Here is a 27,408-nt window from a genome sequence, read left to right as displayed (position 1 = left end):
ATTAATGGTGATCAAGCGGGGCAGGAATTGCAGTTTTGAAACCAACATTTTCCATCTTCTCCGTCATTTTTCCATCTTCTCTGCCATTGCTTCTCCAAAAATCTTTGCTTAGCTCTTTCAGCTTGTTTGTTCCATGTGACTTATTCTGGACTAAACCTTCTTGCAGACATTACATCACATAAGGTCCATTAATTTAAGTTAAAGTTACAAGTGGGATATTTAGAATCTGGTTAGGCTTAGCATTTTTAATGAATTAAATGTATGCACACCACTGAGAGCAGTCTTCACATATAATATACTGCATGTAAACCCTATAAACAGTAGTATACACGAAGCCCTGCCTGTCATACCTGACTAAAGATGTTTTTTCCCAAATCAGCTGTGCATTTCCACAATTTTTACATACAGCACATCCTGAAGCAAGTAAGGAAGTACCCCCACGATGTAGTACACCCACATGGCCATTATCCAGTGTCTTTAAAACATTTAAAGTAGAGTAACGCCATACTGTGCATCAGATATAACTCTCAGTCCAAGTCTTTGTTTGCAGCTGAAGTTCTGCGTGCTCCCAAAGAGTTAAATCTGCAGGCCTTTTCCTGCCCGTGTTCCAGTTTTCAAGCGGCATCAGAACTTGTTCAAAGGCATCAAACAGTAAAAGACAGCAAGAGGGGAAGCTGTCATATTTCTTATAAATGATTGACGCTCCCAGCTGGCAAACAACCAGAGACTCATCCTTTTTATCTTCACTTCCACTGTCTTGAATTGAATTCAGAGCATTTTGTGTGTTATTGATGTAAATAATCTTTATCCGCAGGTAAAGCTGTTGAGATAAAGTTGTTTTGCTAAAAAAAAAAAAAAAGGCAGTTCATATTATATGCACATCCATGTTTTGTTTTGTTTTTTCCAATTTTTATTATCTTTCTGACAGTCCCAGCTAAGCAATTTTTCAAACATTCTCCCTCTGGTCCTCTTTGTTTCAGCGCTCTCTCTCTCTCATTCTTCTATCTTTGCCTCATATCACACTTTTCTCCTCTCTTCTTCCCTTTTTGTGGATGTGCGTGAGTGCACTTGTGAAAGCTCGTTAGGCAATTTGTTTGTCTACTGTCTCAGATTGTGTGCAGGATGCTCAAAGTGTGTAAATGTTGTTTTTCTTCTTCCCTCCAGGACTTTGACAGAGCTTCTGAAGCAACCCGGGGAGGGCGGAGCAGTGGATGGTACTGGTGTTCATCATCCTATAGGCACAAACGGCATCTCTGCCAGAGCGCTGCGCTCCAACAATGGCAAGTTTTGTTTTTTGGCATGTATGAGTTACCATACAAGCAAACTGAGCTGACAGAACATGGCTGATAACATGATAACATGGCGCTACCGAACTCTTAGCTCTAGCTAAAATTTTCACCAATTCAATTTTTAAATATTTAGCTGCAATTTCTAGATTTACTTTGTTTTAAAGATTTGTACACACTTTAAGTTACTATTGATTTAGTGTTACGATTTCATTACCAGATGAAGACCCCAAAGAATTAACTACTAAAACTACTAAAAAAAACCTACTAAACACAAAAACTACTAAAAGTTTTTTCACTTACAATAGTGGATGCAAATAATAAATATGGCCATAGTATTAAATAATAAGATGAGAATTTCTGTAATTGCTAAAGTCTGGAAGCTAAGATAAAAATTCTGGCTTCAGACTTCAGTTTTTGCTAAATTTGGCTCTGCACAGTGGTGATTCTAGGGTTTGTTGGGGCCCGGGGCAAAAATCCTTCCCACCGTCATCACTACTTTGTTATAAATTATCTGACACCAGAAACAATAAAAGTTGATAGGCAACACATTATAATAGAAATGGCAGAGACCTTTTTTTTTTTGGTAATGATAACTAAACCACACTGACTGGTTATGAAGTGTTAATACTGCTTGCCAGCAAGTGTAGCTAGCTAGCTACAGTAACAAGTGGATTGCCGGTATCGTGTCTCTGACTCCTGGATGAGCATGCTCAGTTAGGTCATACTCCAGCTAGCAGAGCTTAACACACTTCCTGCTCGGCTAGCTAACTTAACTAATGCTAAATGCCAGAATAATTTACATGAAATAATGTGATTCTAGTGGAAGTTGCATTACATCCTGTCTTTCTCCCATAGTTAAGACTAGACTCGCAGCATTTAGGTATTTAGCATTAATTTAATCATTATTATCTGCTCCACTCACTATTTGGGCTAAGTTAGGCTAGGCTAGGTTGCTTTATTTGTACTGTAGGTAGATTTTTTTTTTTTTTTTTTTTGCCTGTCCCGTTTGGCTCTTTTGCCATCAGAATTGTTGCCTAAAGGCAAAGAAAGATGCCCAACGGATTTACTTTACCAAATTGACCATCCCAGCCTTGCCGTAATGGTCCATTTGATTCACCTTTTATTGTTTATTTTATTTTCACTTACTGAATACGGGACAGACTTGACTGGGGGAAAGAAGGGGAGAAAGAAAGAGGGAAAGCTGAGAAGAGGGACGGGGGAGAAGGGCAAAAGACAAAAACCAACAGAATGAGCAGAAAAAAAAAAAAAAGGAAAAAAATGCATATCAATCACCTGGATCACCTGCTGAGAAAGAAAAAAGAAAACAAGCGGAAGAGAACAAGAGTAATAGAATAAACAACATCACAATGATATATGGGAATATGACAGTAAATACTAAATATTAAACATTATTGTGCAGCACATAAGATCAACAGAACAGTGTGCTTTGAGGTAGGAGCCAAAAAGGGTGTAGTTTGTGGGTGTGATCACCCGTGTGTACACCTGTGAGCATGGACGCGCTTGTTTTTTCAAAAGGTTCCTTCATGTAATGATCTGCTAGAGGGTGTGGGGGGGCCGCAGCCCCGTCCTCCAGGGCATGAAGCAGGTATGGAGGAGATCAAAACTCCAGACATCCAGAGGCCCCCAGAACACAAGAGACCAAGGTAGATTTTTTTCTACAGCAAGTAAGGTTATTTCATCCTCACATGCACATTTTAAAACAAACACAGACAATGAACAAAAGATAAACATGATGTAACATACTGAAGAAATAAATAGCAAATAATAACAGAGAACCCACACAGCATCACGCGGGATAGCAAAACTGTGATTTCTTTTCTCCTCTTTTACCTTTTTCTACTTTTTTTTCTCTCCCTGAAGTATAACTCTTTCATCATTGTCATTCGGTTTGTTTAAACTGAACTATGCTTGCCACTTGCAAACAGAGTGAGTGGAGTCAGGCAAAGTCCCCTTAGTGAGGTCAGGTCTCTTCTACTGTCATTGTAAACTTTGCACATTGCCTTTGCTGAAGTTTGAAGTTTGTCAGCCCTCAGGGTCTCCCGTATTGACCTGGGGCCCCAAGTTGTTTGCCTGGTGGCAAGCAGTGCTTCTGGCTCTGCATAATGTCAAAAAGACCAGAAATCTTCAGGGAAGCTTAGTCCTTCTCTGACTGCTGTTCAACAGCAAGGGTCAGCCAATCAGGTAACAGAAACTGTTTCAGCCAGTGGATAAACTAAATGTGGATTATTCTGAACCATGAACAGTGCAAAGCTGCTAACTACAACCAATACAGAGGTGGAAATGAGCATAGTATGTTTTCACTTCTTTTTCAATTATGCAATCGTGTGCACAAAATAATAAAAACTTTATGGAGGACTTATGTTGTGTCCAGATCCATACAGTATATCTAGATCGATCAGATTTTTTATTCAAATGTTATCCTTTTTTTAGCTAATCATTGTTATTCAAGTATATTGCCTGACAAGTTCCCTCTAAATTGCAAGTATGTCCAGGGGATTCAGAAACAAGGGGCTGGATCAACTGGAAGGATTTGAACAAAGTTTAACACTGACTGTGGCACTCATCATCCTCAAACACACAACAAGCTCAGGAGACACTGAAGTTCATCATTTAAGCACAAAGTTCATGGAAGCATAATATACAGATACGCACACACATTTATATTTCTGTGCTGCTCTTAATTTCAAACTAGTGAACAAGAAAAGACACTTTACTCTTATACTCGCACTCTCAGCTGGTGCGTCTTCATCACACACATAAACACATACATGTCTTTCATGGGCGGGGACGTGCAGGGACAGACAGGTCATATTTAATTAAGATTTAATTAGCTGTTCCAGCTCCAGACCCACAGAGGGAAAACTGTGTGACCCATCTGTCTGCCTTCTTCTCTAGACACTTGGATCACACACACACACACACACACACACACACACACACACACACACACACACACACACACACACGGTATACATGCTTAATATAACCCTCTGCTTCTTCAGTGGGTTGAGACCCAAATTAGTGGACATATTTCCTGAGGGCTCATTTGTGACAAGACTGATGGCGTGTTTAAAGGACAAAGGTCCCTGTTGGCTCACAGTTCTGCTCTCACTGTCGAACACAAAGAGAAAAAGTTGCCTTTTTGTCCAGTTGTATTTATATCCAGGTTGGCTCTCTATCATGTAGTTTTGCACCAGAGGCAGATGTGAAGCCATATGATGATAATAAACACAACTCACTAATGATGGCTGCCTCATTGGATGTAAAAGCATCTATAGGATGTCCCAGATGTTCCTCTCTGCTTTAGTTCCCATCAATTATTTGCATTTCAGAGTAAAAGTCTGTTTGTTTCTCTCACAAACCATAGAGGCAATATTCATCCACACAGCTACAAAGGGGAATTAGTGGGACTTCTCCCTTTACTTTCATCTTCCCACCACTGATGTAAACAAGTTTTAGCCATCTTTTTCACCACATACTGTGCTTATCAACTCTCAGCTTTATTCTGTCATCATCGTCTCCTTCTGTAACTGTACTCTAACACAATGAGAGACAAGCAAATGAACAAACACAAATACAGGGAAGCACTGGATCACCTTGACAACACCTACTGGTTTTGTAGACTCTAATATTTATATTTTAATCTAAATGAGATCCAATTTTAAAAAGTGGACATCATGCTGTCTTAAACCAGTGATCAAGACTATAAAGGTATCAAGACAGCATCTACTAAGATCATAAATCCTGTAAGCAGTAGGCAGTAGGACTTCACTCTACAGTGGGATTTCTTTTAGTAACAAGACAATTTGCCCCTTTTTGCTATTTGTAAAACAATCCAGGTTTATAAGGTACTTCTGTACTGATATCAATCTTCTTTTATGTAACCTGTGAGATAAATACAACCATACAACCAACTAAATGACCTAAAGAAACAGTGCAGGTGTGAGCATAAACCAACTTTAAACCACACGACAGAAGGGATGTCAAACATCTACACAGGCATTTTGACATTAGCCTGCTCATATTAGCCACACTCTTTTAATATTTCACGTGTGCAACATCACACACAGCACCACATGTTTTAGCAGCATTTAAAACATCATTTGATTATCAAGGTATAACAAATACACATACAATATGTACAGCACCAGTGTTTAACTTCGCGTATTGCACTGGTCTCGGTTTTAACTGTTTTCTGAGTGTTTTTGCTAACTGGTAACAAAGCACACACTTTCAAATCAACCCAGAGTGGTTGACTCTTAAGGGAGTGAGAAATCATGTAGGAAAAAGGACAAACCAGTGAATCAGAGTTTAAATTAGACAGCAAGCTAACAAGGGGAAGGGAAAGAGAGGTGTGAAATAAGCACAGACATATGGAGACGTGGTGTATATCATCTAGAATGGGGTACAATAAAATAAAGCCTTCCTGATCCTGCTGGGTCAGCTGTCACATAATCACCTCTTAATTAAACACTTTTAATCCTCCCGGCCACTTAGACAGGGACAGCGACAAAGACAGAGAGAGAGGAGGGGGCATGAAGGAGACAGAGAGAAACTGGGACCGGATGCTTTACAGAGGTGTGAAAATTCATAAGAAATTACTGGAAGTTTGAGTAAAGGAGCTTTCATGTATAATAAAGCTATTTTGTTTCATGGTTTGAATTTTGTGGAACATTAATAGAGCTTTTCATTCCAATATTATTCAATCTGCTCCTTTTCACTGTTATAAAGAGTCAAACTCACACTCGAGCCAATCACCACTCACCCAAACAGAGTTTATTTGTAATCAAATCTAATCAAATTCATTAGAATGTCATCTGTATCCAGCCATTGAAACATTTTAGCAATGACAGCAGTCTGTAATGTTGATTCATTGAGTGGGTCTATCACTTTGCACCAGAGTGAAATAACTTGACAGCTATTTTGTCCCCTGTGGGCTCCACTATAACCTTTTTTGTGACCTTTGCTGTAGTGCGTTTACTATACTCACATATCAACTTGGACAACTAACAAAATCCTGTGTCAACATTTATATCTGCATGGAACTGCAGATTTTGAACTTTGACAGAAATTTAAACTTGACACAATAAATAAACTACTGTGAAAAAAGTCTCGAACCACCCCAAATTCTTTATATTTTGCTTCCAAGGAGTCGGACTTTCTTGTGATTTCTCCAGGCTCTCTGAACTTCTTTTACAGGCTCTCGTCACGATCCTGGGCCATTTGACCCAGCGTTTTGAGTTTTAATATATTTTGATGTTTATGGTTTATGTTTAGGCTCATTAGGTTCTCTAAGTTCATTTCTATTATGCTTAGGTTGCTGTTATTTTTCATTCATTTTTCAGTCACTGTGTTTAAGTCTCCCTTGCCCTTCGTGTGTTGTCATGTCTGCCTCTCATTATGTTTCCTGTTTTATTTTGAAGAGGTCTGCTGTCCCATGTTCATTGTGTCTAGTTTCGCTTCCCCTGTTATGTAATTATGTTCATTTCAGTCTGCTGTTTCCCCATGTGTTTCCACTTTCCCTTATCACCTCCTGTGTGTATTTAGTCTGTGTGTTTTCATTCATTCCTTGTCAGGTCATCTGTTGTTTCACACCATGTTTCCAGGTCTCATGTATTCATGTCCAGGTTTGTTCACATTTACGTTCACGTTCACTTTCATGTCAGGGTTCTTCATGTTGTATTTTAGTTCACCCAGTTTAGGTTAATATTTAGTTTTGCATGAGTGTGCGTTGCCCTTTGTTTGTACCTTTTTATCAGCCTTATTAAACGGCTCGGCTTCTGTGAATTCGAGGTACGTTCCACGTTCTGCGTCTGCGTTTAGGTCCATTGTTCACACTCCACACAGTCCACTTCCACACACTGTGACAGTTTTCTTTGGACACTGGTTACGTTTTCAATAATGAGAAATTATTTTTGTTTTTTATTGTTAAACCAGTCAACACTGACCTACGAATCATACAGTTATAAAAAAGAGTTATAAATCAAGACATGAACCAACATCATATCTACATATAACAGACAACTTAGAAAAAACAATTTAAAAATGTTTCTTTACACGTTTAATAGCAGCTTATTACAATAATTTGTAATTAGAATAATGTAAAATAATACAACGTGCCCCCATTTCTTTCACTCTTGACATGGTTTGCAGCGTGTCTTAAACAAATTGAGGAAAAGGAAAAAATCCTCCAAAGACTTGACACTGATCCGGAGAGATGCATCTGAACCTCAACTGGATCCATCTGCTGTTCGGTGAAGCTTCAGCACTGATGTATTGTGGCTGTACTTTCAGAGTGCACCTGAATACAATGCTAATGCAGCTAAATCATGTTTTCTCCTCTACGCTTCCTCATTTTCAATACAGTATAGTTTTAATACCATATAAGTCATGAAGTAAGGCATAAAAGTGTCAAGATGTAAAGTGAAAGGCTGCTATATTTGAAAGGAAAGAGGAAGGGGAGGGGGAGAGGAGTATCACGGTCTGTTTTCAATGATTGAATGAGTGAAAGTGCAGAGCAAAGAGTTCCTGTGGGGTTACCAATGACAGCTGATATTGCGGAGGGAAAAGAACAAGAAACTGCTGTCACTTCTTTAATTTATTATAGCAACACTGTGCTATAAAAAAAAACACAGTATTGTAACATGTATTATAGCATTCAGCAATAAAAAGTCAGGATTATGGTGCAGTATAGAAGCTTAGTTTGCCAGTAATAGACCACAGTTGTTCTGCATCAACGCTTCAGTTTTCAATAAGACTGCATCTGAGAAAGAGTTCTTCACATTAATGTTAATAAAACTATCTGAAAACTGCAGCGATGTGCTATAAATAACAATGGGTACTTAATAGTAATGGTCCACTGTTAATGTCTAAAGAGTCTCCTCTCTACAGTTTCAGTAATGAATAAAATATAACAAGTCTACGCCCTGTCTCAAAGCATCATCGTAGGCGTTTAATGGTAATATCCTGAGCTGCCTCCCAAACCAAATGAGACTAAACATGTGAAACTGATTTAAATTAGAAAAAAAACGGTTGACGTGAAAATTTCTTGAAACCCCTCTTTGGATTTGGTTTCTCTTCTTTTCTACCTTTTTGCTTTTTCTCCAACATAATCCCAGTGAAGCACCTACAGCACGTAACTCCACTTAAAATCGCCTGAACTTTCAAATATCATTGAAGTCACCTTGCTACAGTTAAAAAAAACATGCTTGGATTGTGATATCTCACAAAACAATCTCAGGGTCTGATATAATCAGAGCATATGGGGGGGGGGGGGGGGGGGGGGCTCAGAAGCGACTGTTATCATGATTTACAATGCAAGTGGAGCAAAGGGAGTTTGTTTACCAAACCCATTTAATATTAACGTACTGAACACAAAACAGAGCTGTGCAGGTTTATGAAAATAAGGTTTACAACATTTAGACATGCTCTGCAAGCTGCTCACCTCCTGTGAGATTCCTGACACCCCTCCCCCACCCATCACCTTCACTCAATACCAGGTTGAGATGCAAATGAGGAGACTTCACTCAGGCAAGTCTGCTGGACCAGACGGAGTGAGTCCCCTTGTCCTCAAGACCTGTGCCCCCCAGCTGTGTGGAGTCTTTCATAAACTGTTTATGCTGAGTCTGAGTCTGCAGAGGGTCCCGGTGATGTGGAAGACATCATGCCTCGTCCCTGTACCAAAGACGCCACGTCCCAGTGGCCCCCAGGATTACAGGCCCGTGGCACTGACCTCCCACATCATGAAGACCCTGGAAAGGCTCATCCTGGACCAGCTGCGACCCATAGTAAGACCACATCTGGATCCCCTTCAGTTCGCTTATCAGCCTCGTCTCGGAACAGAGGACGCCATCATCTACCTGCTCAATCGTGTCTACACCCATCTGGACCAGCCGGCGAGCACTGTGAGGGTCATGTTTTTTGACTTTTCCAGTGCTTTCAACACCATCAGGCCGACCCTCCTGGGTGATAAGTTAGCAGCGATGCAGGTGGATGCTTCTCTGGTGTCCTGGATTGTTGATTACCTGACAGGAAGACCACAATATGTACGTCTCCCACAGTGTGTGTCTGACAAGGTGATCAGCAACACAGGGGCACCACAGGGGACTGTCCTCTCCCCCTTCCTCTTCACCCTCTACACCACAGACTTCAGCCACTGCACAGAGACCTGCCATCTTCAGAAGTTTTCTGATGACTCTGCGGTGGTTGGATGCATCAGCAGGGATGATGAGACAGAGTACCGGGCTGTGGTCGACTCCTTTGTCACGTGGTGTGAGCAGAATCATCTGCAGCTCAACGTGGCAAAGACCAAGGAACTGATCGTGGACTTCAGGAAGACCAGGAAACACTTGACCCCCGTTTCAATCCAGGGGGTCAGTGTTGACATTGTGGAGGACTATAAATACCTTGGAGTACACATTGACAATAAACTGGACTGGGCTAAAAACACCACAGCACTTTACAGGAAGGGCCAGAGTCGTCTCTATTTTTTGAGGCGACTGAGGTCCTTCAACATCTGCCAGAAAATGCTGAGGATTTTCTATGAGTCTGTTGTGGCCAGTGCGATCCTCTATGCTGTTGCATGCTGGGGGAGCAGGCTGAGGGTCGCAGATGCCAACAGACTTAATAAACTGATCCGTAAGGCCAGCAATGTTGTGGGGATGGAGCTGGACACCCTCAAGGTGGTGTCGGAGAGGCGGATGCTGTCCAAGATAAAGACAATGTTGGATAACACCTCCCACCCACTCCATGACATGCTGGTCAGTCACAGGAGCTCGTTCAGTGAGAGACTGAGATTACCGAAAAGCACCACTGAACGACACAGGAAATCATTCCTGCCTGTGGCCATCTCCCTGTACAACGCATCCACTTAACACACTGTTTGCTGCTACAACTACACATGTTTCTTTTCCAGCTATTTATTTATGAGTGACTTATGTATGTATGTATGTATGTATGTATGTATATATATGTATATATTGTACTATTCTTAGTTAGCGTATTGTCTGTCTTGTCTTAATGTTGGTTTAAAATGGAGCACTGTAACAAAAAATAATTTCCCCCAGGGATCAATAAAGTATTCTGATTCTGATTCTGAATTACAGTCAGCAGAAGTGAAACTTAGATCTTAATAATCTTAATCTGAATGTTACTGGCCTTTTCAATTGATATTATTTTTCCTGTAATATGTAGCATCTCTTTCCACTCCTGCAAGCAACACAGTCACCTGTTGTGTGTGTGTGTGTGTGTGTGTGTGTGTGTGTGTGTGTGTGTGTGTGTGTGTGTGTGTATTTAGGTCGAAAAGCATCATTATTTCCTCCATTCAGAAAGGGTGTTACATTAGTGTTCGTATGTGTAGTTTTTGAATGTACTGCAGGAGATAATCACTGTATGAGATTAAGAGAGGTCTAAATTAGTGTTAGCATCACCGTGTGTGTGTGTGTGTGTGTGTGTGTGTGTGTGTGTGTGTGTGTGTGTGTGTGTGTGTGTGTGTGTGTGATAATGAGAAACAAAGCCGTGGAGAAACTAACAGCTCTGTGGAAAATAAGGAAGTATCCAGTGTACAGTTGGGTCAGAACAATATTTTTTTCCAGAACAATGTGTGAAAGAGTGAGAGCAGAGGCTAGAAAGAATAAGACGGTGAGAGGTACAGGTAAAGAAAGGTAGAGGAAGGAAGGATGAACACAGTGGTACATAGAGAGAACAGATAGAAGAGACAACATGCTGCTAGCTGCGAGGGGGACAGCTGGTCAGCTGCTGTTCTGCTCTGTTCTGGTGTGGAGAGCTGCCCTGAGGACAGTCACCCTATTCTGCGCGCACACACACACACACACACACACACACACACACACACACACACAGGGCATGCACAGGCAAAGCACATACATGGCTTTGCACGTCATTACAAACGTGCGTACAGTCTGTGCCAACTGAGCATATACCGATGTACCCACTGTGGTATGAACTTTCATGGAAATGTTCTTTGTATTTAGTGTAGAGATGATGAGTTAACAAATTGGGAAAAGAAAGCGAAGAAATAATGAGTGAAGTGTTGAAGAAATGAGGGAGAGGACAAAAAAAAGTGGGGAAAGTAAAATGAAAACATAAGGTGCGTGTAAGTGAGCCAGTGAGCGATTATATAAGAGTGAGAACCCGAGTGGAGAGGGTATCAGGCGATGGAATGTGAATAAGAAAGTGTGGCAGGGGAGGAGGAGTGAGACAGGAGCAGATGGCAGGGAAGAAAAGGAGGGAAGGAAGATGGAAAGCTGGGAATGTGCGTACACTCCCTGATCACTTATAGCTGCTGTCAGCCATGCAAATGTTGCCTAACTGTAACAGTGACTGCAGCACAAAGAAGTAGAGATGCTTCTTTTCTTTCTTTTGTTCATCAAATTGCAATCAGCTGAATTCAGCACCACTTAAAACAACATGAAGCAAGAACCAGTCAGCTTCAATCTAAAGCATTTAAACATATTATACATTTAGACTTTAATTTACAGAGCTAGCATGTCTAAGAATTTTACAGAGTGGAGTTTATTGTATTTTGCATATACTATATTTTCTGGCTTTAACAGCAGAACTTATTCAAGAGAAGTAAAAGACTGGCCCATAATAGCAACAGATACTGTTTTGAGCACTCTTTTTAGCCCCCATATTTCTTCCAATAATAGCATGACTGGCACAAAATTTGAGTCAGCAAATGTCAGCCTAAGAAGGCGAACATCATTTCTGCTTAGAATTGCATTTTCAGAAACCTACCCATACAAATGGATTGTTGCCATTATAATAGAAACATGTGATTTGTTACAGCTACAGCACTGTACATGGTCTTTAGCAAGGTCTTGCATGCAAACATATATAGACTTATATAAGGCTAAACAAAGTTTGCACAGTTCTAATGTGCTTGAAAGTCAATATTTGGTATGACCACCTTTATTCTTCTACACAGTTTGAACTTTCTTATTGTTTCTTTTAGTGGTCCTCAGGTGAGTGTAGCAGGACACAAATCATTCAGAAAGTTCAACTTTTATCTAATCATAATATTTTCCCAGAAGTCTTGGAGCTCATCAAGATGTGTTTTGGCAAATGTGAAACGAGCCTTGTTTTGTTTTTGATCATCAGTGGTTTTCTCCTTGGATCTCTCCCGTGGATGCCCGTCTCTTATGTGTAGAGACAACACCGGTTCATCCCTTGAGTTTGGTGCCTTTTTAATGTTTGAATAATTCATAGGTCAGTGTTAAGTGGTTTAACAAAACAAATGGAAACAGTCAGGTGCAAGGAATGGACTGAAAATGAGTCATAGTCGATGTAGAAAGAAAACTTTAAAGGACCTTCAGAAAGCCTGGAGAACTACTGCTCAAGACCACTTTAATAAATGAAGAGAAAGTCTGACTCCTTGGAAGCAAAATATAAGGAAATGAGGGGTGACTCAAGACTTTTGCACAATATTGTACATATCTATAATGTTACACCTGCTTTACAATAATTATGTCCTACAATTTCAGACTTTGGATGACTGATGAATCTGTGCAAACACACAAAAAAAGCCACATATGTCTGTGCTCTACTTAATATTCCAACACGCTTTTACAACACATTAAATAATCATGCTTTGTTCCGTCTCAGTAATTCAAATGCACACATGTGATTCTTTATTCAGAAGTTCTCACAGGTAACCTTGTAACAAAAAAACTCCCTGTGCTATAAAAGGGGAAATATCTAAGCTCTTCTTCTCCACTGGAGGTCTCTTCTGACATGGGTATGGTTTTGCATTTGTGGGGCATAATTTGCATGTCAGTAGCCTTCAATAGAGGCCCCGAAAAAAAAGGGAGGGGGAGGCATAGATAGGGAAATAAAAACATTAGAGGGAAAGAGAGGCGGAAAAGAGGAAGAGAAGAAGAGTGAGAGAAAACTGAGAGAAACAAATGGAGCAGGAAGAGAAGGATTGTGCTTTTGATGCAGAGGGAGAGCAAGAGAGAGGGGAGGAGGGAGAGATGGGATCAGCCTGACATTGAAATCAAAATAAGGAAATGGTTATCACTGCAGCCTGCAGGACGGGTGCTATGTGAAAACACATCCTATAGAGGCAGGGGGATCGTGTGTGTGTGTTAGCATCTGTGTGGGTGTTTGTTTACTTGTGTGTGCCCTTGATTTCTGTGGATCGTCACTACAGTGCCACATGGGGACGGTGCCAATTATAACCGCGCTGAGCGTCAGCAACACACCACCAGAGACGGAACGAACGAGAGAGGGGGGTTAAACACAGCAAAACTGAATTAAGGCTATATTAAGAAGTACGTGCGTCTGTATGAGTCAATATTCATACAATCACAGAAACACGCACTCGTGCATGAGTGTATTGTACACCGTGTAGATCAGGTGGAGTTTTCTTTTAAATTAGTTTGAAATATAACTCCTGTCAGGCGTTGTGTTCAAACACCTGACAGGATGTGCGCATGAACCACAAAGTTCCTTGCTGACCTTTTGATGACTGCTGTAACCATTGACCAGCCTTCAACTTCTGACCTCATGCAACCAGATTTAATCCTAAAGAGCAACACATTTTATGAGATCTGGAATATGTCTAATCAGGCTTGGCAGCAATAATACAGGAACAGAAACGGCAACCCACTAAATATCGCTGAGGCCTGTGCACAACAAGTTAAAAGGATCTAGTGTAAATTTGCATTCATCTGCCACTTCATTAGGTCACCTGTAGAGCTCCTCATTAATGCAAATATCTAAATAGTCATAGCAACAAGGTGGACATTGTCAAAATAATCCAATAAAGTTTAAAGTGAGTGTCAGGATGGAGAAGAAAGGTGATTTTAAACATGGCCTGGTTGTTGGTGCCAGAACATGCCGGTCTGAGTATTTCTGAAACTGCTCACCCTCTTGCATTTTCACACACTACCACCTCTACTGAAAATATACCGTGAGAATCAGTGTTCTTTGTGAAAATGTCTTATTAATGTCAAAGATCAGAGAAAAACGACTAATCATAAGGTCAGACTGCTTTGAGCTGATAGGAAGAGAAAGGTCACTCAAATAACCCCTCACTACAACCAAGGTATGCAGAAGAGCATCTCTGAATGCACAACACATCCATCTTTGAAGCAAATGGATCTTCGTCAGCTAAGAACAGATAACATAGGCTACAATTTGCATAAAAGTAATAGTACAATCAATACAAGGTTGAATAAATTTTACCTGGTCTGATGAGCCTTAAAAATGTGAATTTAGCATAAAAAACAGCATAAAAACATGGATCCATCATGCCTTCCACAGTTCAGGCTGGTGGTGGTGCTAGAATAATGTGAGCACCTTAGCACCACCTGAGCATTGCTTAAACACCTATCATGTGATTGCTGATGGCCGTGTCCATACCTTTATGACAACAGTGTACCCATCTTCTCATGGTTGCTTAAAATAGGATGTGTGGATGTCTAGAAGTTCAAATCACTGCTGGGATGTGGTGAGAATATGACATTTTGGATCAACTATATGATGCTGCCATGTTGCTATAATGGACCAAATCTCTGAGGAATGTTTTCAGCACCTTGTTGAATCGATGCTGTGAAGAACTGGGTCACTTGTGTGGAGTGTGCACTGTGTTGCATCAGGTTCAAGTCAAAATCTGAACTAAAAGCATTCCTTACATCCTCAGCTGTGCAGTTTATGAATACGTAACTTGATAAATAATGTGATAAAATTATGAATATCACGTTTTAAAAGTGAAAGGAATCAAATATAAAAATGAACTAAATATTGTAAATATTAAAAGTGTTGATTCCAAAGCCTGCAGCAGGAACACAGCACAAGCCTTTTGCTGTATTATCCATGTCAAACCTGTTTATTCCTATATCTGTATATGAATATGCGATTTTCTTTAGTCATCTTCATTCTCCCAGTTTTGCTTTCTCCTCCTTCTTGCAGCTTATTCATTCTTCTCAGTTTTTCTTTCTTTCTCTCGACTTTCATATGGTCGAGAGGAAGAAAGCAATGATCTATTATTGTCTGCAGAGAAAGAGGGTTAGGGAATGTGATTCTGCATTTCCCTCATACAGAAACTTCGAACACCTCATTTTCTCTCCCCTCGGGCCAAAATATCTTTATCTTCCCCTCGAGCTGAAATTATACCGATGCTGCCAAAACTGCCCCTAATGAAGTACTTGAAAAGAAAAATCCCAGTTATATTTTCTACTAAGTTGCAGGTGGTTTCATGAATTTATTGAACATATTGACTTGAATGTCTTTTACACTGACTTTCACTGTTTTGTGAAGAAGAATTTTCCCTTCTTGGCTGTTTCAAAACTGTTACTTATCAGTCTCTGACTTGTTTTGTTAAAATAAAATCCTCCCTGATTGCTGGGCAAATCAGGTTTAAATCAGGCTAATAATGCAATAGTGCTTCAGTCGCTCTGCTCTTCCACTGCAGTATCATTTTATCTATCACAGTATTTCCAGTTCCCTCTCATTAGTTGCCAATCTTCTCTGATCTCCCGCCTTCTTTGTGCTCGCAGTCCCACTTCCCTCAAGGCCTCTCTTTCTTTTTTGGTATTTTCTGTCACTTCTCTGTCCCCTTCGCCTTTATCTCATTCTTCTCCCTGCTTCGCTCTTTTGCTCTCTAAATCATAGCCTCGGTGTCTGCAGACTGAGCTGTGTTATCCGTCATTTTCTCACTGAATTCTAAAGTCACCCAGAAATTATCACAGAGCTTCAATAAATAGATCTGATATCCCCTCTGGTGATCTCAGGTGTTCTGGAGTTGAGCTGCATGGAGTTGAAAGCAAATTTGTTGGGGGGGTTACAGGGCCAGAACCTGAAGGTAACAGTAGCAAAGCACTGGGATAAAGCAGAAGAAAAGCCATGAGTTTGTGGGAAACATGTAGTATTTTTGGTTTATCTCATTTAAAAGAAATCTTTTTTTTAAAAAGTGTTAAAGTGTAAAATTAATATATCTAATAAAATGAACTCATATAACAAACATATGAACAGGTTCAGTAGCCTTATTCTATCCATTCTAGTTCTGTGTTGATCTGTCCGCTGACACTGCTGAAAGTCAACCAACTCACAGAGGAGAAATATCCAGAATAAGCTTATTAACAAGCCAGGGCAGCAGCAGATTACAGCTTTAGCGAACGGCCAAAACAATGACACAAAACTGACAAACAAAGTCACGCAGTCAGATAGACAGAAACCCGACCAGAGGGTCAGTGGTCTGAAGGGAGAAATGAATACTGTGTGGTGGAATTCAAATCTAAAGTTAAAGTTTTATATAGATAACAACAAAATGTATCCTACATAGGGATGGGTATCGTTTAGGTTTTATCCGATACCGGTGCCAAACCGGTACTTTTGAAACGGTGCCGGTGCTTAAACGGTGCTCAAACCGGTGCTTAAAGAATGGAGAACACAAAATTGGTCCAAAAACCTCTGTTCAGCTGTTTTTTTTTGTAAAAAGATAACAATGTTAGCCTTTTCTGCAGCTATAGGGCATATAGAATAGAATAGAATAGAATAGAATAGAATAGAATAGAATTCAACTTTATTGTCATTGCACATGCACAGGTACAGGGCAACGAAATGCAGTTTGCATCCATCCAGAAGTGCTTTAGTGATATAGATATATTACAATATATATTAGCAATAATATAGATATGTAAGTATATTACAGAAATGAGTCTATTATGGTATGTTATAATGTACACGGTATGAAGTATGTTGTGAATATTCTATAACTATAAGTATGTACAGGCTGTAGTGAGTACAAGCTATGTACAGGATATGAACAGGATATAAATATGAAAAACTATACAGAATATGAAATAAATAACTTTACAGAATCTGAGATATACAGCTATACAGAAATGGGAACTATGCAAGTTGTAAACAGTTGTAGGGTTAAAAATTATCGAATGTACAGAATGATTATTTACACAGAGCTATACAGTAGTGCAGTTAAGATAAGTGAGGGTGTAGATAGTTTCTACAGAGGCTATATAAAGTGCTAGTGGTTGTGAGTGGTGGTTCAGTCCATGTTATTCTTGTGTGTTTGAGGGTACAGTTGTCCATTGTGTGTGTGTGTATGTTCAGTCCATGTGTTAACGTGGGTCAGATGTCAGGAGGCAGAGTTCAGGAGTCTGACAGCTGTAGGGAAGAAGCTGTTCCGGTACCTGGTGGTCTTAGTCCGGAGGCTCCTGTGGCGCCTCCCAGAGGGCAGGAGGGTGAAGAGTCCATGTGATGGGTGACTGGGGTCTTTGATGATTTTCCCAGCCCTTTTCAGACACCGCTTCCTGTAGATGTCTTTCATGGCAGGAAGTGGTGCTCCGGCGATGCGCTGGGCAGTTTTCACGACCCTCTGCAACGCCTTCCGGTCCGAGGCAGAGCAGTTCCCGTACCAGACTGTTATACAGTTGGTCAGGATGCTCTCGATGGTGCAACGATAGAAGTTCACCAGGATGTCTGAGGACAGGTGGTGATATATGGTATCACTCTTGGCTGGAAGCAGTGCTTAAACAATTGAAAAAACACAAACTTTGTCCTAAACCTCTCATGTTTAGCTGTTTTCCACTTTTTCTTTGGTCATTTTAGCCTTTTTGGCCAGGGTGAAGGGAGTATCTGCCATCAAACAAGAAGACAGCTGCATGTAACTACGACGGTGTTCGCTAGTTCACCTTACATGCATTAATGTAATAACGTGGTTAGCCTACTCAACGTAAATTACACACGAACAACATTAAGCTACTCACGCAGAGAAGAACGGCTGCTGCTGCTGCCATCATCATCCGTCATCATTTCTGCTACACTGGCAGGGCTGGGGGCCAGGACTCTCCTCTTCGGGTTTTTGGGGGATGTTGCTCCGGGTCCGATAACAGGCAACCCATTCGCAGTAGATGCGCTCGGTGTGAGGTCTCGCAGCAAGCTATCAAATACGGCGCATTTTTCGGCTTTAAAAAAACGCTATGCGTCGCCAGGTGTTTCATCGGATTTGAGGCGTTACCTCCTTTGACAGTATCACAGTATCAGCTTAAAGCACTTGTTGCAGGCTGCTGAGTTTGCATCTTTTGCTGTGAAGTACAGCCAGACTTTTGACCGCTTCGCCTTGGGCATTTTTAATCTGTAGCTCTGCTCTAAAAGAACGTACGTACCTGGACCCGCCTACTATCCTCGGAAACGTAAAATGATTGGCTAGAATTCAAAGTGTATCACGTCTCAGGCAAAAAAAGCACCAAAATAAAGCACCGAAATGTGCACTGCTTTTCGGTCTGGTTACTACCGTTTATGGGTCAGAACCGATACCGGTACCCATCCCTAATCCTACATTTATTTCTTCATTCTGTATTTCTAGTTGCTACTAACACATTTTGTTTTTATGGCGTCCTGTTTTAATCTTCTGCACAGGTTAGGTTTTACGTTGCCCACAAGATAATTAACAGTAATTCAGTATATGCATCTCTAATGACTTCTGATGTGCAAAGCCACCATATAATGGGGAGAAATCAGCTAATGAAGTTTTAGTTTCAACTCAAAATTTCTATCCAACAACGAATTCATCGATTTTCTTTACTGGTTATCCAACTTAGGGTTGCAGGGAGGGTGGAGCCTATCCCAATCCCTATTGCCAATATATGGTGCGTTTGTGCAGCCACAGTCTTTACACACAGATGAATTTGAGTGAGTTACCTAGATTAATACAAAGGCATTCCCGAAATGTTCGGCCTGTTCATGCTGCTGGAAAACTGTTATACTTGTTGCACTGAAAAATATGTGCTTTAGATGTGGTTTATATGCTAAATTGATTATTTAGCTCATCACTAGGTATGTTAGTATGATAGCATTAGCGAATTAACACTGTTGTGTGGTCGCTGACCAGGTGACTTTAACTTTGGACTTCTGACAACCAAAGTTGGGTTAAGTGAATAAGGCCCAAGTCACACAGGATTAGAGACCAGTCTGCAGCCAATGGCAACCACGTGGTTGTGAGGGAGAAATGGGTATTCAATAATCAGTTGAATATTCATGACATTTATGTCAAGTTGGCATCTTCCATCGAAACTATGGGCAACCGAAACAACTTTTTAGCAACCAAAATAATCATAAAGAAGTTTTTTGTGCAGTGTCCTCTTTGGACATGTTTTGAAACACTTGGTAACCAGTTGGGTAATACACATGTATCCCTAGCAACCACTGGTTGCATCACGTCGAGTATGAAAGACAACTCTTCAGCATGACATCGCATGTGAAACCTCATATAATGATTAAGTACGTTGTGAAAAAGCTAGAACAAAATTTAAAGGTTCACAGGAGCCGTTATTCGTTAAGACATTTTACACATTACCAACATGTTACCCTCAGAAAAGAATAAGTTCACGCCTTGATATTTAACCATACAGGAAACCAAAAAGTGCTTATGATGTCCAAACAGCCACATTTAAAGATGGAGTAAAATTCAGCTGCCACAAAAAGAGCAGAGACACTATATCATTTAAATCGAATGATAAAACATTTTTCAGTATTTGCTGACATACACACTGTAAGTGTTGTTGTACTGAAATTCTATTACACTCAGTTGTTTATGTAAAAAAAAAAAAAAAGAGTAGTTACGCAATGAATGGAAAAAAAAAGATCCCGGGTTATTTTCCCACCTTAGTTGTGTGGAAATGGGTGGAAATTACAGGTTATCATTTTCAAAAATGAAGAGAAATTGCTTTGTGTTGAGTGGTGGTTTTAGAGGCTTTTCAACCCTGAAGCAGAGGTCCGTACAGCTTTATAGTGGCACAAAAGAAAACATCTGTAGGATGCATGCTCTCGGATGCCATCAGTGTCTGTACAAAACTTCATGTTAATGTAACGTGAGTGGTTTTCTGTGTTCTCTGCTTTCAGTACGGTGTTCAGGCCTCTGTAGCTGCTGCAGAGGACATGTGAATTTAGAAATGTATATAGGACAGGTGGGGGGGGGGGGTAATGTATCTTTAGACACATCTCTATTTTCCCATGTGTGTGAAGAGTGAAGATGCTTGTTTGTGTGAGTGTGTGCAGCTGTGTGGATTGCTCCAGTGTTGTGCAGTGGACTTTTTTTTTTCATCTCTGTCATTTGAAGGACACAAGAGTCCACTCTTAGCCACCACGCACCGAGCAGTCATAACAGCCCCCTTCCACACGCAGACACAGCAAGGCCAAGCATCGTGGGTAGCGTGGACAGACATTCTTATAAATTGGAGCTCAATGGAGACAGATGACAACACCTTGCCAGTGTGTGCTGTCTTAATGTGCAGTTTATCGTGCATGAGTGTGTGTTGAGTATTAGAAATGTCAAGAGAGGCTTAGGGAGGCTTTGTTATGTCTGTCACCACCTGCCTCGAGCCATCCCTGGGGTTAACCATTATGAATTGAAACATTTTTACACATTTGACCTTAGAAAAAGCGCAGCAGTGTGAGTTAGCAGCGCTGCATGTGATGCTTGTGGTTGTGTTGTCCGTATTTGTCTCCCAATGACCAACATTTTTCAGTTTTCAGTGGATGTAAAATCGTCTCTCTGGTTTAAGTGAAACAAAGCAATCCTCATGACATCATTTTTGGAGGGCTATTAAATATCAGTAAATCTTACCATTGAAGAAATTGTGAGAATTGTAACGTCTTTGTGTTTCCAGGTTTTATTTGCTCAGTGAGTGTGCATGCAAAGACACCTACTGTAGCTCTACTTTGTAAGCAAGAAGTGGCTGTTTTCTATGTGTTAGGTGCAGTGAGGAGTAAGGCAGATCAAAGAGGGATGCATGCATTTCATGGATGCAAAGAGCTTGTGAATGTGTGCGCATGTGAGTATTTGTGTGTGTGTCTGTTGGATACTGATAGGAGCCTCTGCTGAGCCCCTGAGTGAGGCGCAGTGTGTGGCTATACATTAAATAGCCAGGATTAGCCGTGACTGCTGCAGGCTCACTGATAGCATTACTGTTATGAAGCGACTGGAAGGAATCGGACTCCATTTTGGCTCTGTTATTCTGTCATAATGAGGTATAACCCCTGTCAAAGAGGACTCAGTGGCTTCCTGGTTAATGCATTAGGGCCAAGTGCAGCTCTGGAGCTGGCTACCAGAATAGGAGATGACACACACTGAAAATATTCCAGCAAAAAGAAAAAAAAAGTTACAGGAAGCAAATATATATTCTATTGATGGTCCTTATAATTGGAAAATAATTTCAGTAATTTCCAAGTGTACCTGGCTGTTAAATTAAACTAAAATACAATATATACACACTAAAAAAAGCAGGCTAAATATTGAATTTGGTCACTGGTGCACAATCAAACTTAAGACAAAATACGGTGTCAGTCCACACCTCCGCAGTGAGACACAGAACTACTTCTTCTGTTAAGTGGAAAACCAATACAAATTAGTTACAGTTCATTAACACGAGCAGTTGTGCTCAACATCCTCCTTATGCAAACTTTGTCTCTCTTGCATTGGGCACAGGAAGTGTAGCATCACCTGCTAGTTTTTGTGGAAGACTTTACTGAAAGGTTCAGATTTGGAAGATTGGCCATCTTTATTTGTTTTTTGTTCTTTTTATTGGACATGACAACAATTGTGCAACGAGGGCAGCACTGAGGACTTACACGGGCCGCTTTGGAAATAAAAAATGTTTAAACAGTTGAATATTAAGCACAAATTATGAACTGATGTCTTCTCAGCTGTTTATGATCACTTCATATGTTAATATTTTTAAGCCTTCCTGATTATATTACAATTTTAAAAATCTATGTAGAGAAGATTAAACATGAAACTGAAAAGCATAGTTTCTCTTTCTTAATTCCTCTAAAAACTGCACAACATTATTATTAAGGGCCCAATGTGCAGCAAGACTAAGAATTTTCTAGGTTGGATGTTGAAACACACAATTTCATAAATTATACAGAATACACAGGATACTATGATGACAAAGATATGTTGGTTTCATCACTTGGTTCCATATCTATCTATGGATGTTACCACAACCAAATGTATTTATTATTTAACAATGGAGGGCACCAAAAGTAGAAAAGCAAAAGTTACAAAAAAGTTGTTTGTTCTCTAGAGCAGGAATATCTTCATACAGTATACACTCTATCAGGTCTTGGGTTTAACATATCAGGAGAGAATTTAGAAAATAAAATATTTAGCTTTAAAATTAGGCAAATACAACCTCACATGAATTACAAAACATGTCATTATTTCTTTAACAAAGTCAAAGTGCAGAAGTTGTGTGAAAAGCTAATTACAGCCCGTGATTCGGTAGCTTGTAGAACCACCTTTAGCAGCATTAACTTCTTTATTAATCGCTCACATCGTTCAGGGTATTTTGGGACACTCTTCTTTAAAACTGTGCTTCAGTTCGTCGAGGTTTGCTTCTTAAGGTCCCACTGCAGCATTTCATTCAGGCTGAGGTGGACTGCCACTGTACCACCTTGATTCTTTTCTTTTTCAGTCATTCTGGTGGAGATTTGCTGCTCCTGTTGCATGACCTAATTTGGACCAAGCTTTAGCTGTCAGACAGATGGCCTCACACCTGACTTTAGAATATTTTAGTATACAGAGGAGCTCATGGTCAACTTAATGACAGCCAAATCCCCAGGTACTGCTGCAAACCTCCACCACTGTGCTCGAGTTGTGGATGTATAATATGATGAGCTAATATTTTTTAGTTTTTTTCAAATATGGTGATGTGCATTATTGTCACAGGACATGCAGTTTCTCTGAGCATTGCACAAAATTGCAGATTCCCTGCTACTAGGAAGATAAATTCCAAGTTAAATAGTAAATGGACTGATTCTAATATAGCGCTTTTCTACTCTACCTGAGCACCTAAAACAACATGCCCAATTCACACAAGCACTTTTTTTTATAGATGTAAGTGCTTTGAACTTAACATTCACACTCCAATTGATGTATCATAGAGCAACTGTGGGTTAGTATCTTGCCCGAGGATATCTGACATGCAGACTGGAGCAGTCAGGGTTCAAACCACCAACCTGCTGATTAGAAGATAACATGCTCTACCACCTGAGCTGCTCCACCCCATCAGAGTAGAGGTCAAAATGTAAAACACAGATAGCATCACTGAAAACTGTTTTTCAAACTTGTGATTCCAGTTCAAACAAACTAACACACACACACCCGACAGTCACTAGAAATGGTGTTGTAGGTGAGCTAGCTACCACGAGATGCTCTAAGGTGTTTGTGGAAGAGTGTGAGTATATTACTTTATTCCTGCTGGCCCTGATAATGCTTTAATTATCTTAAATATAAGAAAACTGGTAGGGTCACCAATAAGAAGGTTGGTGAATCGATGCGTGGCTCCTTCTGTCCAGATGTTGAGGTACCCGTGGGCAAGATGCTGATGCATCCATCAGTGTGCGTGTGTGAATGTTAGCTTTTATTAATCTATATGCAAACAGGTAAAAGACACTTGCAGTACACAGTGCTCCCTCACTATAACGCGGTTCACCTTTCACAGCCTCGCTGTTTTGCAGATTTTTTGTGTGCAATTTTGCATGTCTTTTTTTTCTACAGCGCATTGTGTTCTGCGTCCTGATTGGCTGTAGACCATTGTCAATCAATCTCGTGCCGTGTCTCCTTGTCATATTTACATAAATCTTTGCTCGCTAGCAGTGTGACTCTGAAGTGCAGTACCGTATGTTTGTAAGTTTTCTCCCCAACAGACACAACAATGTTGATGAAACGTTTTGCACCGTCAAAGGCAACCGCCTTTGGTTTCATTCTATAATACTGGACTTATTTTTCCACGAAGGTTTGAACTTTGAAAGTGTTTAAACGAAAGAGAAAAGTGTGAACACGTTCATGCCTGTCTGAGAAAAGTGTATAAAGTGTGTAGTGAGAGGTTTTACAGCCTTAAAACATCTATAATTATTGTAAAAAATAAAGTTGGATTTCACCTACTATTATTATTATTATTTTATTTTATTTTTATTTATTTTATTTTATTTTATTTATTTTAAGAACGTAACTTTTATTTTAAGAACGTAACTCCCGCGATAAATGAGGGAACACTGTAAAATGTTTTGAGGGCTCAACTTGCATAGAAAGGCATAATTTAAGTACCAGATGATTAACATTTACCCGCCATTCATTCAGAGTGACAGAGGGGCCACAGCATTTGGCTGAACTAATCTTTCAGATGCGATCCCACCCTTTCATATTACACAGAAACATATTAAAAGTGTAAAAGCATTACAGTACATAACCAGAATTACACCTTTTCTTTTACCAGTGCATTTAGGGTTTTTACCCTGAAGCATGTGCAAACTGTTAAACACCAAGCATTCTGATAGGATGGTGACTATAGACGCATCTACTCATGTGCCATACAGCCAGTTAATTTCCTTTGTTCCACATCTCTCAGAAAATCTCTACATGCATTCCTGTCATGTTCGCTGCCAACAAGAGTAATTTTTTTCTAGTCAACCAGCAATTTTGTACAAGCTCGAAATGTTGATTACAAGCTCAAAGATAAGATCAGACGAAAGGACAACCTTGTATCTCGATTCAGCGCCACCATACATCATTTGGCTTAGTGCTGTAGCTATATCGCATTTTGACGGAAAATAAATTGTTACAGCAAGATTAAAGGTGTCATTTTTTTTCACAGGACACGACTGATTCATAAGCAGAAGTACGCAAACAAAACCAATAAGAAGTAACACGGGGGGTGTTTCACCGATAACGTCTCCTGCCTGTGAAGGTTGCTCCCGCTGTGAGCTTAAATTGCCGTAGTTATCACTAAAGAAACAGTGGCTGATCTGAACTCTACATGGTGGCTCTGTGTCTGCATGTGTGTGTGTCTGTTTGTGTGCATTAGTGTGTATGTGTGCCTGTGTGTTTAAGCTAAGCCAAACAATGCTGTAACATAGCTGATTGAAATCAGTCTCACACCCGACACCCAGAGCTCTTGGAAACATGGGAGCCCTTGAACCACACACACACACACACACACACACACACACACACACACACACACACACACACACACACACACAGAACAAGAGTGAGGAATCACAATCAGAAAAACACACTTTAAGGGCCTAAAGACACACAAACCCCTCTTTGCACACGTGAGTCCATCACATGAAAATGACAGCACACATTAATGACACATACTCTTTCTCTCACACACACAGGCTCACGTACACACACACACAGTGCCACATCCCATCAAGTCATTTCAGAGAGCGTGTTTAACCTAATCACACTCAACCATGCGTGATCCTCAGAGGGAGAGTCAGGTCTGTTATGACAGCCGATGTGCTGTGTGACAGCCACAGGGTTTAGAGAGCACCGACCAGCAGCCTGTCTTCAATACACACACTGGCACAGTGGCTTTACATACACATGGCAAAGGCCTGTGCAGGATGACAGCAGAGGCGGACATGTGGACGGACAAAGAAGAAAGCTGAACAGACAGGACTGCAAGGCAACACTGAGTGACTAATTGTACGCTTCATTTCAATATCACTAACCTGGGAGCAGACAGACATCAGGGCAGCAGCTCTTACATCTGATCAGATTTGTCCCGTGGAACTTCACAGGGGTTTCAGTGGATTCTGTGTGTTTACCTGTGGGGGAGATAATGGGACTGAGACAGGAGCGTGCATGTATTACACCGTAGTCTATCTGATGTGCTATTTCCTGATGATTTCAATCATGAAAACAAGTCCTGAGATGAACAATATAAAAAATAGAAACAATAGATAAATACCCAGAGATTCTGCTGTAGATGAGAGCGAAGCATATACAGAATGTGTCCAGACCACTTTTAGATCAATCAGCTGCATTATTAACGACAGCCTGTGATGATATGTGACTGACGATTGATGTCAGAGGGCCACACAACCTCCACTCAAAGCCAAATGACACCCGTTTCAAAAATATAAAGAAACCCATTCATACCACTGATGTACGACTGTCGAGTAAGTTATGTCCCCGTCACATCATGAGCTTGTTTGTATGGGCCTCTGGTCTGTCACAGTGCATAACAATCATCCTGCTGACGGTTCAATAGAAGCACTATAATGCTGGACCGAATATGTTTAATGCAACAGCTGGTTCACCTTGTTAGGAACCTTGTTAAGGTCAAACGTACAATCACTGCATGGGACATTCTGTTATTGTTCACTCTGTATTTAAACATTTAGCCGTTAAAACAACAGCTGGGTGTCATCAGGACATCTACTACACTTAAACTTTAGAAGAAAGTTTAACCCTGTCATGCCGATTGCTTCATATTCGATACTTGATTTTTTTGTGATCACTACATCATCAGTGATTTTTTCTCTTTTTTTCCTGAAAAACCTGATGTGTGTTCAGACTGATGCGGCGCTACTGCGAGCAATAAATGTCAGAGGTAGAAAAATGGAAAAAACATTTATATTTAATTAATTTTTCTCCTAAATTTTCTCAGCAGGTTCAACAAACACTCAATTTTTTAAAAATAGAATTTTCTGCCAATTATTTCATGGATCAGGCGTTAGAAGGTTAACACGATTTACACCAGACGTCTAAGAAAACTGCTCTTTGGCTCTTTGTTAAACTTACAGAAAATCGATGTTTTGCCAGGATGATTTTTTTCCTCAAGCAATGATAGTGAATTGTTCTAGAAGCATGCAGCTGCTGCACATCCTTATTTTATTAAGTTTGTGTAACATCAGTAATATTGATTTATTAAACTAGCATTAAGTTATTTTTCGGTCACTTGAGAGCAGCAGAGACATGAACAAAACACCTACACATGATTGTCTTCTGAGATGATACAGCGATACAGCAGCACAAGCATTCATTCAAGGCGAACGCGTCACAATATTCATTAGTTTTCTATTTTCTTAGTTATTTTTTGTTTGTTTATTTATGAGCACAGTTTTTGAAGCCTGTTTCCTTTCTACTGCTGCGCTGTGTTGTTGTTTTTGTTTGGGGTTTTTTTTTTCCAGGGAGTCCTCTCTGTCTCTATAAAGCCGTATTGACTAGTTGGGTTCAGTAGTGTCACAGATACTACAATAGTTACATCAATCACTGGACTGAACCTTCGCAGTACACATGCGTGTCTGTGTATAA

The 27,408-nt window shown here is 40.3% G+C and overlaps 1 protein-coding gene across 1 annotated transcript in view; it reads left to right on the top strand.

Annotated features, from left to right (window-relative positions):
- LOC147332201 (protein shisa-8) overlaps window positions 1-27,408 on the top strand; it is a 142,983-nt gene that overhangs the window by 60,560 nt on the left and 55,015 nt on the right. Inside the window, exon 3 of the mRNA XM_086288647.1 lies at window positions 1,165-1,280. Coding sequence (XP_086144773.1) covers window positions 1,165-1,280 — 116 coding nt within the window. The remainder of the gene's footprint in view (window positions 1-1,164; window positions 1,281-27,408) is intronic.

Source organism: Aulonocara sp. 'chitande type north' Nkhata Bay, linkage group LG4, assembly GCF_057382095.1.
Source record: "Aulonocara sp. 'chitande type north' Nkhata Bay isolate Kocher_YH1m ecotype deep benthic linkage group LG4, A_spYH_male_GT1.1, whole genome shotgun sequence".
Taxonomy (NCBI): domain Eukaryota; kingdom Metazoa; phylum Chordata; class Actinopteri; order Cichliformes; family Cichlidae; genus Aulonocara; species Aulonocara sp. 'chitande type north' Nkhata Bay.
The sequence above is the reverse complement of the archived record's forward strand: the minus strand, read 5'-3'. Positions and strand labels throughout refer to the sequence as shown.